This window comes from Sapajus apella, unplaced genomic scaffold, assembly GCF_009761245.1.
Source record: "Sapajus apella isolate SASKATOON/1434 unplaced genomic scaffold, GSC_monkey_1.0 scaffold40, whole genome shotgun sequence".
Classification (NCBI taxonomy): domain Eukaryota; kingdom Metazoa; phylum Chordata; class Mammalia; order Primates; family Cebidae; genus Sapajus; species Sapajus apella.
In genome coordinates, this window is record NW_022436980.1 from 19,117,075 (window position 1) to 19,133,637 (window position 16,563).

Consider the following 16,563-nt stretch of genomic DNA (forward strand, 5'->3'; position numbering starts at 1 on the left):
ATATTGGTTAATTCATGAAATGTGATGGTACTATTTTTAATTCTTTAAAATATGTATGCATCAAACAGTCAATCAGGGCATCTGAGGGGAAAGAATGAGAAAGGGTAAACTTTACCTCCACATGATTCACGTCATTGGAAATAGCTGTCAGACACAGAAACTCCTCTGTATAGCAGCTGTCTGAGTCAAGTTCAGAAGATGAAAGATGATGATCCCGTGGTAGTTAGTGAACTTGGAGTTGCTGAGCATGGGGAGCCAACACAGCTTTCTTCAATTAGAGACTATTTTGTCTCCCACTGTATATTCTGCTTCTCATGTATTTCCTTGGCCTCTTGGCTTTCCTTTATTCTGTCCCTCATCCTGAGATATCTCTGCACTCCATTACGATGCCAGCACTGTCTGTTCTGAGTCACACTGATGTTCTTGGCCCTCAAAATAGATGGTTTTCTGGTATCTCAAGCGCTTATTTGAGTTCTCTTTCCAGGACAAAAACATGGTAACAAATTACATCATCTTTCTGAGGCATTTTATCTTCTTTAATGAACTCTGTACTAGACAAGGTAGATTATAATAGAAGTATTATATTTAGATGTCCAATGGAAACATTGGGAGGCAAATAAAGTAATCTATCCCAGACTGCCTGATTTGCATGGAGTTCTTGATCCAGGAACATTTCTCTTGATCTTTTCCCTATCATATTTAAATGTCATGCAAGACACATGGCAGATTCCCAGTAAATGCTTGACTCTCCTTGTGTGATTTTCTGCATAGCCTAAGGACCAACTGAAGTGCTAACTGGGACATAGCCTTTCCTCCTTCTTTTTCTTCTTTTTTTCTCATCATAGTTTTTCTTTTTTCTTTTTTCTTTTTTTTAACTTAGAGTCATGTTTACACTAGAAGTAAGTTTACTAGTTTGTGCAAAAATCCCAAAAAGAAACCCACCTTTCTGGAGAGGTAGATATGGTCCTTCACACTAAGACTTGGAAGAACATGCACATCCTCACAGAGCTGGGTTGTGGCCACGAAGCAGTGTCTCTAAAATGATTAACCAGAAGATACAAATGTATGAAGCTAACATGAATGTTCCTTAGGGTTAAAACTTGCTCTGTTATATTTAGAGTATGAAAATGCTTCAGATTACGTCAGGCATATCATGTACTGTTGTTTAAGTCACATACATTCCACTGTCTAATCTGCCTGCATTAGGGAACAAAATTGAGCATTCGTTTCTTCATTATTTTCGCAAGTATGTATTGACCTGCTATGAGCCAGGCATTGTGCTAGATGCTGGAGACAGAGCCAAAAAAATACGTGTGCCTATATAGCTGGTGGGGAGATGGAACGTGAGCACCAACCACGTCTTCATGTTAGAAAGAAGTTTCTGTGGGAGGTGACAGCTAAGCTGAAGTAAGACAGAAATGGCCAGGTGAAGAAGGAATCTGTATGTGTGTACATGTGTATGTGGAGGCTGTAAGGGCTGGGAGGTAATAGCAGACATTGCAGAGAGAAGGAAATGTATGTGCAAAGATCCAGAAACAGAGCAGGTGCCTATGGTTTGCCAGCCTATCAGGATGACCGAAGACTCAGAAAGAGCAAGGGAGAGGAGTGTGGTGTGCGAGTCTCGATCAGTAGGTGACCCTCTTATTGTTTTATTCTATCTTGGAACCATCATTTGATATTTTAGCATATCTTACTGAATTGGCTTCTTTATAAAATTGGGAACTACCTATGAATCAACATACTTAAATGTGCAAAATTGAAGTACTTTGTTTAGATGATTGAGGGAAGTTCCAGAGACAAGCAGATGTTTTTACTACTTAGAGCATGAGAGTGTCAAAGTGCTCAGTTACCGGTTTTAAGAGGCCTGGACCACTGCATTACAAGAGGTAGCCTATCACAGCTGGTATTGAAGTTACTCAGAGTAAGACAGGAATATCAAAAAGACCTGGCTGCTTCTATGGCAGGTGGGAGTGTCACCTTCACGGCTTCCCCCGCAATTCAGGGTGTATGATCTCTGCCATGTAGGCCAGGCCAGGTCCAGACCAGTGCTCCCAGGAAGGAGAAGTCTCTTAAGACCGTTCATGCTTACCAAACCATAAAAGACAGTGAATTCTCTAGGATGCCCATTGATCTATTTAAAAATGAGAAATAGATGTGCTGACAGACCAATAGATTATTATAGCATTGGCTGGCGCATGCATTATTTCCTCATAAGAAAATTTGCGGCCGGGCACGGTGGCTCAAGCCTGTAATCCCAGCACTTTGGGAGGCCGAGGCGGGTGGATCACGAGGTCAAGAGATCGAGACCATCCTGGTCAACATGGTGAAACCCTGTCTCTACTAAAAATACAAAAAACATTAGCTGGGCATGGTGATGCGTGCCTGTAATCCCAGCTACTCAGGAGGCTGAGGCAGGAGAATTGCCTGAACCCAGGAGGCGGAGGTTGCGGTGAGCTGAGATCGCGCCATTGCACTCCAGCCTGGGTAATGAGCGAAACTCCGTCCCCCAAAAAAAAAAAAGAAAATTTGCGGGGAGCTGTCATCAAAAGTTTCTTTTACAAACTTGAAATCAAAAAGAGGAAGTTGGATGATCTCAACAGCCACTATCATCCAGCCATGGTAGCTTTTTATAACCATCTCCAATCTAGGGATCTGTTGATTGCACAGAGCCTCCAGTATACTGGTCAGAAGCTTTCTACTACCCAGTAACATAAATTGGCTGACTAATTTCTATGATATCATCCTCATTATGTTGATACTTTCCTTTAGATATGTAAATACCTTGATTATGCCTCAGTTTCCTTTTCATATTCAGACAAGTATATATTTATGTTCATCCAGTAGCACTGGGTACCTCTCTGTGCCAGGTACCAAGCTAAGCACTGGGGATAGAAACTCAAGGAGCAACTGAGACAATGTCACCGTAAACAAAATCTCTGTACAAAACAATGAAGGCTATAATAAAGGAATATATAAGAATGTATGAGTTCAGAGGAAGAAGCACTTTATTTTTAATTTTATTCACTTTTTTTTCCCACCAAAGCAGCATTTATTTACCCATTGAATTTATTTTAGAAGTCTGGCATTTCATAATCACCCATCTTGATTGACATGGGCTGGCGCACATGGCGCTGTCAGGATACACAAGGACAATAGCCAAAGCGTTACAAAAAGTAAATCCACGATTCTTAAACAATTGCAACCAAAAAAAAAAAAAGTCACAGGTATCAAAGCTTTTAGATGCATTGCATTGAAAAGAAGGTTTGTGCATGTCATAATTTAGAGAGGCAAAAACAAGGCTCTACTGAAACCTCACGTTAAACAGTTTATTATAAAGCTGATGGAAAGGAGCAAGTTGTCTCTCTGTATGTTTCCCTTAACAGTTTTACATTAGCTGAAGAAAGAGGTGGGAGGGTGAATTCATTTTTGCATGCACAAGACGTACCGCTTAATGAAACACTATCAGCTTGTTTTAAATGGATCTTTTAAATGTCAACTGTAGCCTTTATTCACTTTTTTGTTAATTTACTTGTATGCTTTGTTTTGGGAATATTTTGCTGCTGTGGAATGTCTGAGAGTGGCGAATTGCTTTTACTGCCTGGCCGTGTTGAGTGGTTTGTCTCTGGGAAGGTAGTGTTCTCCTTCCTCCGGAGGGATCTTGGTGTGGCTTGCTGTGTACTTACTATGATGGATGTGCTGCAGAGCCTGGCTGAAACCCAGAGTGATGACTGGTATTGAGCTGTCCTCATAATTACTTTTTTGGGTAAGAGTTTAATTAAAGCTACTGAGAGGGCAGCCTAGTAATTCAGAATGTAGGGGCTGGCGTCAGACAGGTCTGTGCTGAAGTAATTACTCTACCACATATTAATAAATGTTATGAAATCTAAAGGAAGTCTCTTAACTGCTCTAATGGCTTGTTTCCTCAACAATATTCTGAAGCGAAAATATCTTTCATCAGGTTATTATGAAAATTAAATGAGATAAATCATGTAAAATACTTATCACATTATAAGCACTTACAAACGGTTAGCTTTTAGAGAAATCTGAGTTGGAGTCTAGAGGAGTATTTCTATTTGTTTTAAAATCTTATATTCTGATGTTATTTCTCCAAGAGTCTAGTTAAGAAAATGTCAACACATCAACTCATACTTATTTATTTTCTGTCTTTCTGTCCTGTGGTCCAAGAAGTCTCCTCTTTGTTTGCCTGTGGAAAGGTTGATGGTGAAAAAGCTTAATTCCCAGACAAGTGCTGTTTGTTAGTACGTGTTGAGGTTTTACGTAATTCATTAACGAGGGAGTTGGCTTAAGAGAGAGCGAGCTTGTTTCTAGAGTATCTGAAAAAGAGAAATTTATATATTTATTTGGGAACAGATTTCTGAGTTACATACAAAAATTGGTTAATGCCCTGGAGGGTAGTGAAATATAACTTTAGAGATATTTTTCCTACGGGGCCAAGAAAAAAAATTACTTCATAATAGTGTTTTACAATTTAATCTCAAACTTTATAGAATTGTAAATTGTCTGGGTTATCAAACAAAACTATGTCTCCTGAAAGAACTGTCATATTAGAAAATACTCTACCACAACATTTTAAAGAAAAATAATCATCAATTTGCTTTAGTATCAAGTTTTTCATAATTTTCCTACCACAATAAATAACTATGTTTCACTACACAATTCATCTAACAACAATAATGAAGTGATGTGAGAGGATTTTGCATTGTGAGGAGAAATTAGAAAGACGTTTTTAAAAATTGGGGGGAGAAATGCCAATAGGATAAGAAGGAAGTAGGCTGACAGTGAAGGGGGGAGGTTTGGCTTTGAAAGAGGAAAGAAGTGAGGATATAGGGAAGAAGATGCTCAGGCCATTCTGCACGGTTGCCTCTGTGGCTTCCTTAGAATTCTTCTCTCTATTCTTAGGGCTATGACTTCTCATTCTCTGGGAAGGAGGAAAGAATGGCAAAAGGTCATCCAGGGCTTTCAGAGAAAAGTGACGGAATCCATGATCTTTGAGACTCCCCCTCTAGGTCCAACGTTTGTTCTTCATGGGTTCAGTGCTCCTCTCTCTGTGCTCCCTTAGCTGAACCTAATCTGTTCTGTTCTTTATTTCCATCCATAGTGGCGTAGATGTTTACTATGCCGTTACCTTCAATGGTGAGGCCATCAGCAATACCACCTGGGACCTCATTAGCCTTCACTCCAACAAGGTGGAAAACCACGGCCTTGTGGAACTGGACGATAAGCCCACTGTGGTGTACACCATCAGTAACTTCAGAGATTATATTGCTGAGACACTGCAGCAGAACTTTTTGCTGGGGAACTCTTCCTTGAATCCAGATCCTGACTCCCTGCAGCTTATCAATGGTGAGTTTGATATCCATCACGAAGTCTTTGTGTAGTTTCTTTTCCAGCATGCTCTGGTAAAAACGAATTTCCCTAAATATATAAGGTTCTGACCATTCTCTAGACTTCTTGAGACAGGAGCCAACCTGATATGGAGCTTCAGCCATGCAGCTATTTTGGATAGATTGATCAGGGGCTTTCTGGAATATTTGTCGACAAAAGGCTACAGAGTATGGAAAGTGGCAGGTAGAGATAATTTAGAGAAATGGGAGCAAAGTATAAGAAAAAGGAAAACAGTACCCGAAAGTAGCATTGAAACAGGTAATAATGCTGTCCTGACAACCGAGACATGAACTCTCTAAGGTAAGTCAGCTGGTAAAGGCTTAAAAATCAGAGCGTAGCAAAAAGAAAGAGCTCAAGAAAGGTAACGGAAATTCTAGGTCAAGGAAGAAGTGGTAGCGGAATCCCAGGTAATCCAATTACACTGACTTTAAATTCAGATGGCTGTGGAGAGCCTGTTATGATACATACTGAATAGGTGGATATGAGGGGTCATCAAGAAGTGGGCGTCTACGTTGGATTTGGAGGCTACAGGGTGCCCAGTCAACCCAGGACTTAAAACTCGCTAAGAGTCTGGCTACTAGGATGCAGCATCTTAACTTACCAGGGCCACGGTATCCTGCTAACTCACTTGCTATTTTGCACTTGCTTCTCTTCTCCATGATTTCTTTACTCATTGGTAACTTGGCTTTTAAAATGTTCAGTGGAATATACATTACTGAAGTGACAGCATGGGAGAAGTACCAGCTGCCATGGAGGAAAATCTACACGTGAGGCAATACGAATGATACATTTCTACAGCCTCTCCGGCTCCCACACATTTTAAAGAGAAAAGAGCCTCTGCCCTGTCCTTCCAGGCAGCTACGACATAGGGGTGTGTGTGTGTGTGTGTGTGTGAGAATGACAAACAAATAAACAAAACTAGACGCTAGAGAAGCCAGAGAGGCTTATGGATTTACATAGGAAGATCAGAAAATTAATACTGGAAGAGAATAGTAGATTTGAAAGGTACGGTGGGGAAGAACATAGGAATCAAGATTTTTTGAGTTGGGGCTTGGGAGAATTTTTAGACAAAGACAAAGAAAAGTATTGTCTTTCCAGGCAGTTATGTATGTATGTGAATGTGTATACACGTGTGCGTGTGTGTGTGTGTGTGTGTGTGTGTATTTGTGTGTTTGTGAGAAACAGAGAAAAGGAGAGAAAAATTTTAATAAAATTTTACTATGTGATTTAATCTCTTATTTCCAAAATAAGGTTTTTTTTTTTTTGTGTGTGTGTGTGTGGGGGGGTTTTTGTTTGTTTTTTTGAGAAGCAAGAGTAAAACTTTTACATTGCTTTCAACTATTTTGGCTGCTGGACGAACTTTTTTTTTTTTTTTTTTTTAATGTGACATTCTGGTGACACAGGGCCACAAAGTGACCTGGGCTTTATATGAATTACATAGGATTTTAAGATGGAGAAACTCTGTCTTCAGTGAATGAGAGTGATATAGAACCATTCATTCTTAAACATTAGGGAGCCTTTATATTTCGGAGCAGGTACCCTGGGCTCATTTCCTCATATACTCCTTTATCATCGTTGAATCTCTGTTGGAATACTAGGGCTACATAAAATAGTGGACAGATAAGAAGCTTGTTATAATCTGAAACTGCTGAAGTCCCTCTGTCAATGCTAATAGAGATTAGCTGGGCTAACCATGGAGACAGCATATGGGCAGAAGATTCTAGGAATCAGGATATTGGGATCAGACAGAGAAAAGATACAGTTAGGAGATCATGACCTAAGGGAGTTAAGAACCTCCATTGAGCAGAAGGTGCAAACACCAAGGTCAGTAACTGGAGTGGTAGGAGAATCGCATGAAGATTAAGGTCAACAATAAATAAAGAGGTTGCTTAGGAATCTACATCCACAAACAGTATTGCAAGATCTTCCTTTTATGTGGAGTCCGTGGGTAGTGCTACTTTCATAAAGGTGTCCTAAAAAGAGGTAAAGAACTTCCGTAGACTTTGTAAGCAAGTTCACTAAAAGCTTTACAATATCTAGTACCAACTAATTCAGGCACCTTGGACTTTCATTAGACGTACGTTTCAATTACTCAGAATTTTGTCCCTAAAATCTATTTCTATTGTCGGGCCAACTTCAGAGTTCTGAAGGGTGGCAGCTTTCTATGTAACTTGATCATTATCTCAAAAGATACGATCTTCCTTGTATCAGTCCATTCTCACACTGCTGTAAAGAGCTACCTGCGGCTGGGTAATTTATGAAAAAAGGAGGTTTAATTGACTTACAGTTCCACAGCCTGTACAGGAAGCATGGTTGGAAGGCCTCAGGAATCATGGCAGAAGATGAAGAGGTGAAGGGGAAGCAGGCACGTCTTACCATGGCAGAGCAGGAGGGAGGCAGGGGGAGAGAGGGAGGGACGGAGAGAGAGAAAGATCAGGGGGAGGCGCTACATACTTTTGAACAAACAGATCTCATGAGGACTCACTGACTATCCATGAGAACAGCAAGGAGGAAATCTGCCCCTATGATCCAGTCACTGTCCACCAGGCCCCACCTTCAACACTTGGGATCACAATTCAACATGAGATTTGGGTGGGGACACAGAGCCAAACTATGTCACTCGTTGATCTTGTGGAGCTTATTTTTCATAGAAGACAAGATAATTGTATACACAGTGCTTAAAAGTTTTAGAAAATACTTAAACCAAATAGGGTTTTTGACTTTTGCTTGATTTCTCTATGTCCAGCCAGTGGGAACAGGTGAATAAAGAGACTCTGCTTCTATTTGTGGTTGCATACACCGGATCAATCTCCTGGCAATCCTGTCTTTTTAGCTTTTACTGATTCCCTCTCCCCTCTGGGGAAAATCAGCAACTTTTTTTGTCTGTGTTATTTGTCCATTGTATATATGCCCCTCACATTCTTTTATAATTTGTGTTTATTTCTCTGATACACGTAATGCTTCCAGAAGAGAAACTTGGCTTTATTAATGCTTATAGCCTCAACTTTGGCAAAGTCTGTAGTAACTAGCAAGGATTCATTAAATTTTTGTTGAATTAAATTATATAATCTACTCTCTATGTTGCTCTTTGATATCATTACAGCGATAAAGATTTTTGGTGTCTTAGCTCAGTTTTCAAAGGTACTTTCTTCCCAAAAGGCAATTATATTTCATATTTTTCTATCATTCTTAGCATAAACCAAAGGAATTGAAATTTCAGTACACCTTTTTTACTTAAAAATTAATTTAAAAATAAGCACTTCATAGGAATCTTGGACAGAATAAAAACTGACTTGAAAAAGGAAAAAAGTAATACAGGAGTGTCCTAAATGTAGTAATGAGAAGAATCTTTATTTTGTGTTGGATTCTTATAATTCAGACAGATTGTGCTAATATAAATAAAATATCTGAATAAAGTAGCAAACATTTTCTAAGTAAGTGTGTCGCATATGTTCTGCCAAAATCTCAACTATGAGGAGGAAGAAGTTGGCTTTCAGTTGTCTCTGCACCTTAAATGCAATAGCGCCTCAACTAACATGTTCTTTAATATCGTTCTTTCCTCAGTGAGAGGAGTTTTGCGTCACCAAACTGAAGATCTAGTTTGGAACACCCAAAGTTCAAGTCTTCAGGCAACGCCACCATCTATTCTGGTATGTTTTGTGTTTTATGCTAGAGCCAGGCCCTCGTGCTCCTCCTCTTTCTTCCCTCACCTGCTTACTTAGGTATTGTGAATTTCCCAAGCTGTTCTCATATCAATTAATTGCTTGCATCATCCCTAGACTATTACTCATAGCTGTCAGCTCATAGGTACGAAGCGTTGCTTCAGAAAATTTAAGCCTTCTGCAGTGGTTCAGTAAAGTCTGCATTGCCAAACTCCACACAGGGCAGAAAATGTATTTATGTTTCCTACTTCTTTGGTGATAATGAAGCTCTAAGCGCTCCCTGAGCTGTCCTCTGAGAGTCACCCAAAACTGGATTTTATAGCCAAGATGGTAAATTGATTTACTAGGTATACAGTGTAGATTTTTTGTTCCAAGGATTATAGTGAAAAAGAAGTTAAAGTCCAAAGCACATAGAACGGTGTGTGTATGGAAGGGAAGGAGAAGAATTTCCACTAGCTGACAGATGACAGGGACTCTAAATCAGGCCTCCTTGTAATCTGGACGGAAAACATTCCCATTTGCGCAGAAACAGCATGGGATGAACTTTCCTTTTTGTTCTTACCACCCAGCTGCATCAGGAATTCCTCTTCCCCCTCTAAACCTCCACTTCCCTCTTCACTTGTAGGGAGTTATACAGTAGAAAAAGAAACAGCATAGTTAAAACTACAATGATAACATCTACAACCACAAACCACTACACACTTACCCATCTACAATGAATAAGGAATCTTTTGTGATCACACAGAAACAGTAGGGGGACTCCCTTCTCATCTACATTCCTTGCTCTTCTTCCTGCTTAAAATTTATTTTCTGTCTCATATCAGCTATTTGAATTACTTGTTTCTTGACTTTAATCGAGCAGTGGAAATTCAGAAACCCTGCCCTTAATTCATCTACCCATTAATCTTTGCAGCCATTTGTTCTACGAGGTTATAGAGCAACTCAATATTACAATGTAGAATGACTAAAAACAATCTTTTCACTGAGTTACATGTTAGACAAAAAGGTTAGAGGAGATTTACAGAGAGTACATTCATTTGGTGTGTATTTATTCATTTACTTATTCATTCATTCATTCAAATATGTTTGTTTTGTGCTTTCCATGTGCCAAGTGCTTGTGAAACTAAGACAAACAAGGCGTGGCTCTGCCTACAAAAAATTTCTAGTCTGGTGGTAGTAGATTTCTAAACAAATAAGGTAATGCAGATACTGCCCTAGAGGTCCATCCAGGATACAGTGGCAGGGAGCGATGACAGCACCACTACTCTCTGCTCCTAATCACATTCTCTCGCTGCAGAAGGAGTTTTGTGATGATGTTTTAGAATCATATTGTAAAGATGAGAGTTTCTATAGAAGCCAGAGGCTGCAAACTGGAGACGAGCTGGATCCAACTAAAGACATGCAGCTTGAGATTAAATTTTTAAAAATAAATCAATAGTTTACAAGTAGGAGACTTTTACATAAAAATGCAGATTTCTGGCTTCTTTGAACGTCAGGAAGATCTGCTACTGTTCAGTTCATATTTCCTCGTGGTAGAAAGTGGCCGGAGCTTGACTCTGGCTGCCCCTTGATCACGGCCAGCACCAACAGGGCTCACCTGTTCATTTGTGTTGCAGTGCTTTGATTTGCATTTAAGCCAACTCCTTACTTTATCAAATAGTGATAACTGTAGGGCATTCATTAACAATTTAAGGAGACATTGGAATGTTAATGGGAGGTAATAAGACATGAAAACAAGGAATGATTAATTAGAAATGTCTAGTTATTACTTTCTTTTTAATTTATTCCTTCCCTCCCTTTCTTTATGTCCTTTCCAACTGTTGGCAAGATTTTACTCTACCGTAGAAGTGAGGTGGGGTTTTTCCCCCAGATTAGATTTTTTAAAATTATTTTATATACAGAGCTGCCATGGTTATATTACTAATTATTTTATTGTTTCTATTATTAGTAATAAAGGCTTTATTCAAAGAGTAAAAAAAAAGTTATTTCAGAGCTAGGAATGTTGGGAAATTGAATTTGACACCTTTCTGGCTCCCTGATTTGGAAAATCACATGTACCGTGTGCTTTCTTCAGGACAAGCAAGGTTTTCAATTGGCAGTAGCAGAAATGAAACTGACCAATATAATAAAGTTGTCAATATACTACATTGAACTAAAAATACACAAGTTAAATTTGTTACTGTGGGAACATCTATGAATAAAAAATTAATGAAGGGCTATTCCTGGCATGTATGTTAACCTTTCAAAATGTATAGGAAACCTTCATTGTCATGCCATTTTTTAGGGAATATTTATTTGGAAGGGATGGTCTTTCTTCTTTATTTGAGAAGTCAAGTTGTTTACTTTCACATTTTATATTGCCTATCAGCAACTTGACTTCTTAAAAGATTTTATGGGTTGGGCACAGTGGCTCACGCCTGTAATCCCAGCATTTTGAGAGACCGAGGCGGGCAGATCACACGGTCAGGAGTTCAAGACGAGCCTGATCAACATGGAGAAACCCCATCTCTACTAAAAATACAAAATTAGCTGGGCATGGTGGAGCATGCCTGTAATCCCTGATGCTCAGGAGGCTTAGTCAGGAGAGTCGCTTGAACCCAGGAGGCGGAGGTTGTGGTGAGCCGAGATCACACCATTGCACTCCAGCCTGGGCAACAAGAGCAAAACTCTGTCTCAAAAAAAAAAAAATTATGTGTAGTTTTACTTTTATTTATTATTTATTTATTTATTTATTTATTTATTTTTTCCCATTTATTTTATTGCATTTTAGGTTTTGGGGTACATGTGAAGAACATGCAAAATTTTTGCATAGGTACACACGTGGCAGTGTGATTTGCTGCCTTCCTCCCCATCACCTACTTCTGGCATTTCTCCCCTTGCTATCTCTCCCCAGCTTCCCACCCTCCACCGTCCCTCCCCTATTTCCCCCCAACTGACCCCAGTGTGTAGTGCTCCCCTCCCTGTGTCCATGTGTTCTCATTGTTCAACACCCGCCTATGAGTGAGAACATGCGGTGTTTGATCTTCTGCTCTTCTGTCAGTTTGCTGAGAATGATGGTTTCCAGGTTCATCCATGTCCCTACAAAGGACCCAAACTCATTGTTTTTGATGGCTGCAGAATATTCCATGGTGTATATGTGCCACATTTTCCCTATCCAGTCTATCGTCGATGGGCATTTGGGTTGGTTCCAGGTCTTTGCTATTGTAAACAGTGCTGCAATGAACATTCGTGTACACGTGTCCTTATAGTAGAACGATTTGTAATCCTTTGGATATATACCCAGTAATGGGATTGCTGGGTCAAATGGAATTTCTATTTCTATGTCCTTGAGGAATTGCCACACTGTCTTCCACAATGGTTGAACTAATTTACACTCCCACCAACAGTGTAAAAGTGTTCCTATTTCTCCACATCCTCTCCAGCATCTGTTGTCTCCAGATTTTTTAATGATCGCCATTCTAACTGGCGTGAGATGGTATCTCAATGTAGTTTTGATTTGCATTTCTCTGATGACCAGTGATGATGAGCATTTTTGCATATGTTTGTTGGCCTCACGTATGTCTTCTTTTGTAAAATGTCTGTTCATATCCTTTGCCCACTTTTGAATGGGCTTGTTAGTTTTTTTCTTGTAAATCTGTTTTAGTTCTTTGTAAATTCTGATATCAGCCCTTTGTCAGATGGGTAAACGGCAAAATTTTTTAAAAATCATCTGTTGGTTGCCGATTCACTCTAATGATTGTTTCTTTTGCTGTGCAGAAGCTGTGGAGTTTCATTAGGTCCCATTTGTCTATTTTGGCTTTTGTTGTCAATGCTTTTGGTGTTTTGGCCATGAAGTCCTTGCCTACACCTACGTCCTGAATGGTTTTGCCTAGATTTTCTTCTAGGGTTTTTATGGTGTTAGGTCTTATGTTTAAGCCTTTAATCCATCTGGAGTTAATTTTAGTGTAAGGTGTCAGGAAGGGGTCCAGTTTCTGCTTTCTGCACATGGCTAGCCAGCTTTCCCAACACCATTTATTGAACAGGGAATCCTTTCCCCATTGCTTGTTTTTGTCTGGTTTGTCAAAGATCAGATGGTTGTAGATATGTTGTGTTGCCTCCGAGACCTCTGTTCTGTTCCATTGGTCTATATCTCTGTTTTGGTACCAGTACCATGCTGTTTTGATTACTGTAGCCTTGTAGTATAGTTTGAAGTCTGGTAGTGTGATGCCCCCCGCTTTGTTCTTTTTGCTTAGAATTGACTTGGCTATGCGGGCTCTCTTTTGGTTCCATATGAAGTTTAAGGTGGTTTTTTCCAGTTCTGCAAAGAAGGTCATTGGTAGCTTGATGGGGATAGCATTGAATCTGTAAATTACTTTGGGCAGTATGGCCATTTTCACGATATTGATTCTTCCTAACCATGAACATGGAATGTTTCTCCATCTGTTTGTGTCCTCTCTTATTTCATTGAGCAGTGGCTTGTAGTTCTCCTTGAAGAGGTCCTTTACATGCCTTGTTAGTTGTATTCCTAGGTATTTTATTCTCTTTGTGGCAATTGTGAATGGAAGTTTGTTCTTGATTTGGCTCTCTTTAACTCTGTTATTGGTGTATAGGAGTGCATGTGATTTTTGCACATTGATTTTGTATCCTGAGACCTTGCTGAACTTGCTTATCAGTTTCAGGAGGTTTGGGGCTGAGACAATGGGGTCTTCTAGATATACAATCATGTCGTCTGCAAATAGAGACAATTTGACTTCCTCCTTTCCTATTTGAATGCCCTTTATTTCTTTTTCTTGCCTGATTGCTCTGGCTAGAACTTCTAATACTATATTGAATAGCAGTGGTGAGAGAGGGCATCCTTGTCTGGTGCCACATTTCAAGGGGAATGCTTCCAGTTTTTGCCCATTCAGTATGATATTGGCTGTTGGTTTGTCATAAATAGCTTTTACTATTTTGAGATACGTTCCATCGATATCTAGCTTATTGAGTGTTTTTAGCATAAAGGGCTGTTGAATTTTGTCAAAGGCCTTCTCTGCATCAATTGAGATAATCATGTGGTTTTTGTCTTTGGTTCTGTTTATGTGGTGAATTACGTTTATAGACTTGCGTATGTTGAACCAGCCTTGCATCCCCGGGATGAATCCTACTTGATCATGGTGGATAAGCTTTTTGATGTGCTGTTGCAATCAGCTTGTCAGTATTTTATTGAAGATTTTTGCATCTATGTTCATCATGGATATTGGCCTGAAGTTTTCTTTTCTTGTTGAGTCTCTGCCGGGTTTTGGAATCAGGATGATGTTGGTGTCATAAAATAATTTGGGAAGAATTCCCTCTTTTTGTATTGTTTGGAATAGTTTCAGAAGAAATGGTACCAGATCCTCTTTGTATGTCTGGTAGAATTCAGCTGTGAACCCATTTGGACCTGGGCTTTTTTTGGGTGGTAAGCTCTTAATTGCTGCCTCAACTTCAGACCTTGTTATGGGTCTGTTCAGGGTTTCGGCTTCTTCCTGGTTTAGGCTTGGCAGGAGGCAAGTGTCCAGGAATTTATCCATTTCTTCCAGGTTTATTAGTTTGTGTGCATAGAGTTGTTTGTAATAATCTCTGATGATGGTTTGAATTTCTGTGGAATCTGTGGTGATATCCCCTTTATCATTTTTTATTGCATCAATTTGGTTATTCTCTCTTTTCTTTTTTATTAATCTGGCTACTGGTCTGTCTATTTTGTTGATCTTTTCAAAAAACCAGCTCCTGGATTTATTGATTTTTTGAAGGGTTTTTTGTGTCTCTATCTCTTTCAGTTCTGCTCTGATCTTAGCTATTTCTTGTCTTCTGCTAGACTTTGAGTTTTTTTGATCTTGCTCCTCTAGCTCTTCCAGTTTTGATGATAGGGTGTCAATTTTTGATCTCTCCTTGCTTCTCATGTGGGCACTTATTGCTATATATTTTCCTCTAGAGACTGCTTTAAATGTGTCCCAGAGATTCTGGTATGTTGTGTCTTCATTCTCGTTGGTTTCGAAGAACATCTTTATTTCTGCCTTCATTTCATTGTTTATCCAGTCAACATTCAAGAGCAAGTTGTTCATTTTCCATGAAGCTGTGCGGTTCTGGGTTAGTTTTTGAATTCTGAGTTCTAACTTGATTGCAGTGTGGTCTGAGAGACTGTTTGTTACGATTTCCGTTCTTTTGCATTTGCTGAGGAGTGATTTACTCCCAATTATGTGGTGAATTTTAGAGTAGGTGTGATATGGTACTGAGAAGAATGTATATTCTGTGGATTTGGGGTGGAGAGTTCTGTAAATGTCTATTAGGTTTGCTTGGTCCAGGTCTGAGTTCAAGTCCTGGATATCCTTGTTAATTTTCTGTCTGGTTGATCTGTCTAATGTTGACAATGGGGTGTTAAAGTCTCCTACTATTATTGTGTGGGAGTCTAAGTCTCTTTGTAAGTCATTAAGAACTTGCCTTATGTATCTGGGTGCTCCTGTATTGGGTGCGTATATATTTAGGATCGTTAGCTCTTCTTGTTGCATTGATCCTTTTACCATTATGTAATGTCCCTTTTTGTCTCTTATGATCTTTGTTGCTTTAAAGTCTAATTTATCAGAGATGAGAATCGCAATTCCTGCTTTTTTTGCTCTCCATTTGCTTGGTAAATCTTCTTCCATCCCTTTATTTTGAGCCTTTGTGTTTCCTTGCATGTGAGATGGGTTTCCTGGATACAGCACACCGATGGGTTTTGTCTTTTTATCCAATTTGCCAGTCTGTGTCTTTTGATTGGGGCATTTAGTCCGTTTACATTTAGGGTTAATATTGCCATGTGTGAATTTGTTACTGCCATTTTGGTGCTAGCTGGGTGTTTTGCCCTTTAGTTGAGCTGGTACTTGTTGTTTCTTTATATGTGTAGAGCCTCTTTCAGGAGCTTTTGTAGAGCTGGCCTGGTGGTGATGAAATCTCTGAGTACTTGCATGTTCCCAAAGGATTTTATTCTTCCTTCACTTATGAAGCTTAGTTTGGCTGGATAGGAGATTCTGGGTTGAAAGTTCCTTTCTTTAAGGATGTTGAATATTGGTCCCCACTCTCTTCTGGCGTGTAGGGTTTCTGCTGTGAGTCTGATGGGCTTCCCTTTATGGGTAACCCGACCTTTCTCTCTGGCTGCCCTTAGTACTTTCTCCTTTATTTCGACCCTGGTGAATCTGACGATTATGTGCCTTGGGGTTGCTCTTCTTGACGAATATCTTTGTGGTGTTCTCTGTATTTCCTGGACTTGAATGTTTGCCTGTATTGCTAGGTTGGGGAAGTTTTCCTGGATAATATCCTGAAGAGTATTTTCCAGCTTGGATTCATTCTCTTCGTCGCATTTGGGTACGCCTATCAAACGTAGATTAGGTCTTTTCACATAGTCCCACATTTCTTGGAGACTTTGTTCATTCCTTTTTACCCTTTTTTCTCCCGTCTTGCTTTCCCAGTTTATTTCATTGAGTTGATCTTCAACCTCTAATATCCTTTCTTCTACTTGGTCAAT

The 16,563-nt window shown here is 39.5% G+C and overlaps 1 protein-coding gene across 1 annotated transcript in view; it reads left to right on the top strand.

Annotated features, from left to right (window-relative positions):
• The window catches only part of IMPG2 (interphotoreceptor matrix proteoglycan 2), a 117,859-nt gene that overhangs the window by 66,135 nt on the left and 35,161 nt on the right, over window positions 1–16,563 (top strand). The window contains exons 10-11 of the mRNA XM_032299246.1: window positions 5,120–5,364; window positions 8,971–9,056. Coding sequence (XP_032155137.1) covers window positions 5,120–5,364; window positions 8,971–9,056 — 331 coding nt within the window. The remainder of the gene's footprint in view (window positions 1–5,119; window positions 5,365–8,970; window positions 9,057–16,563) is intronic.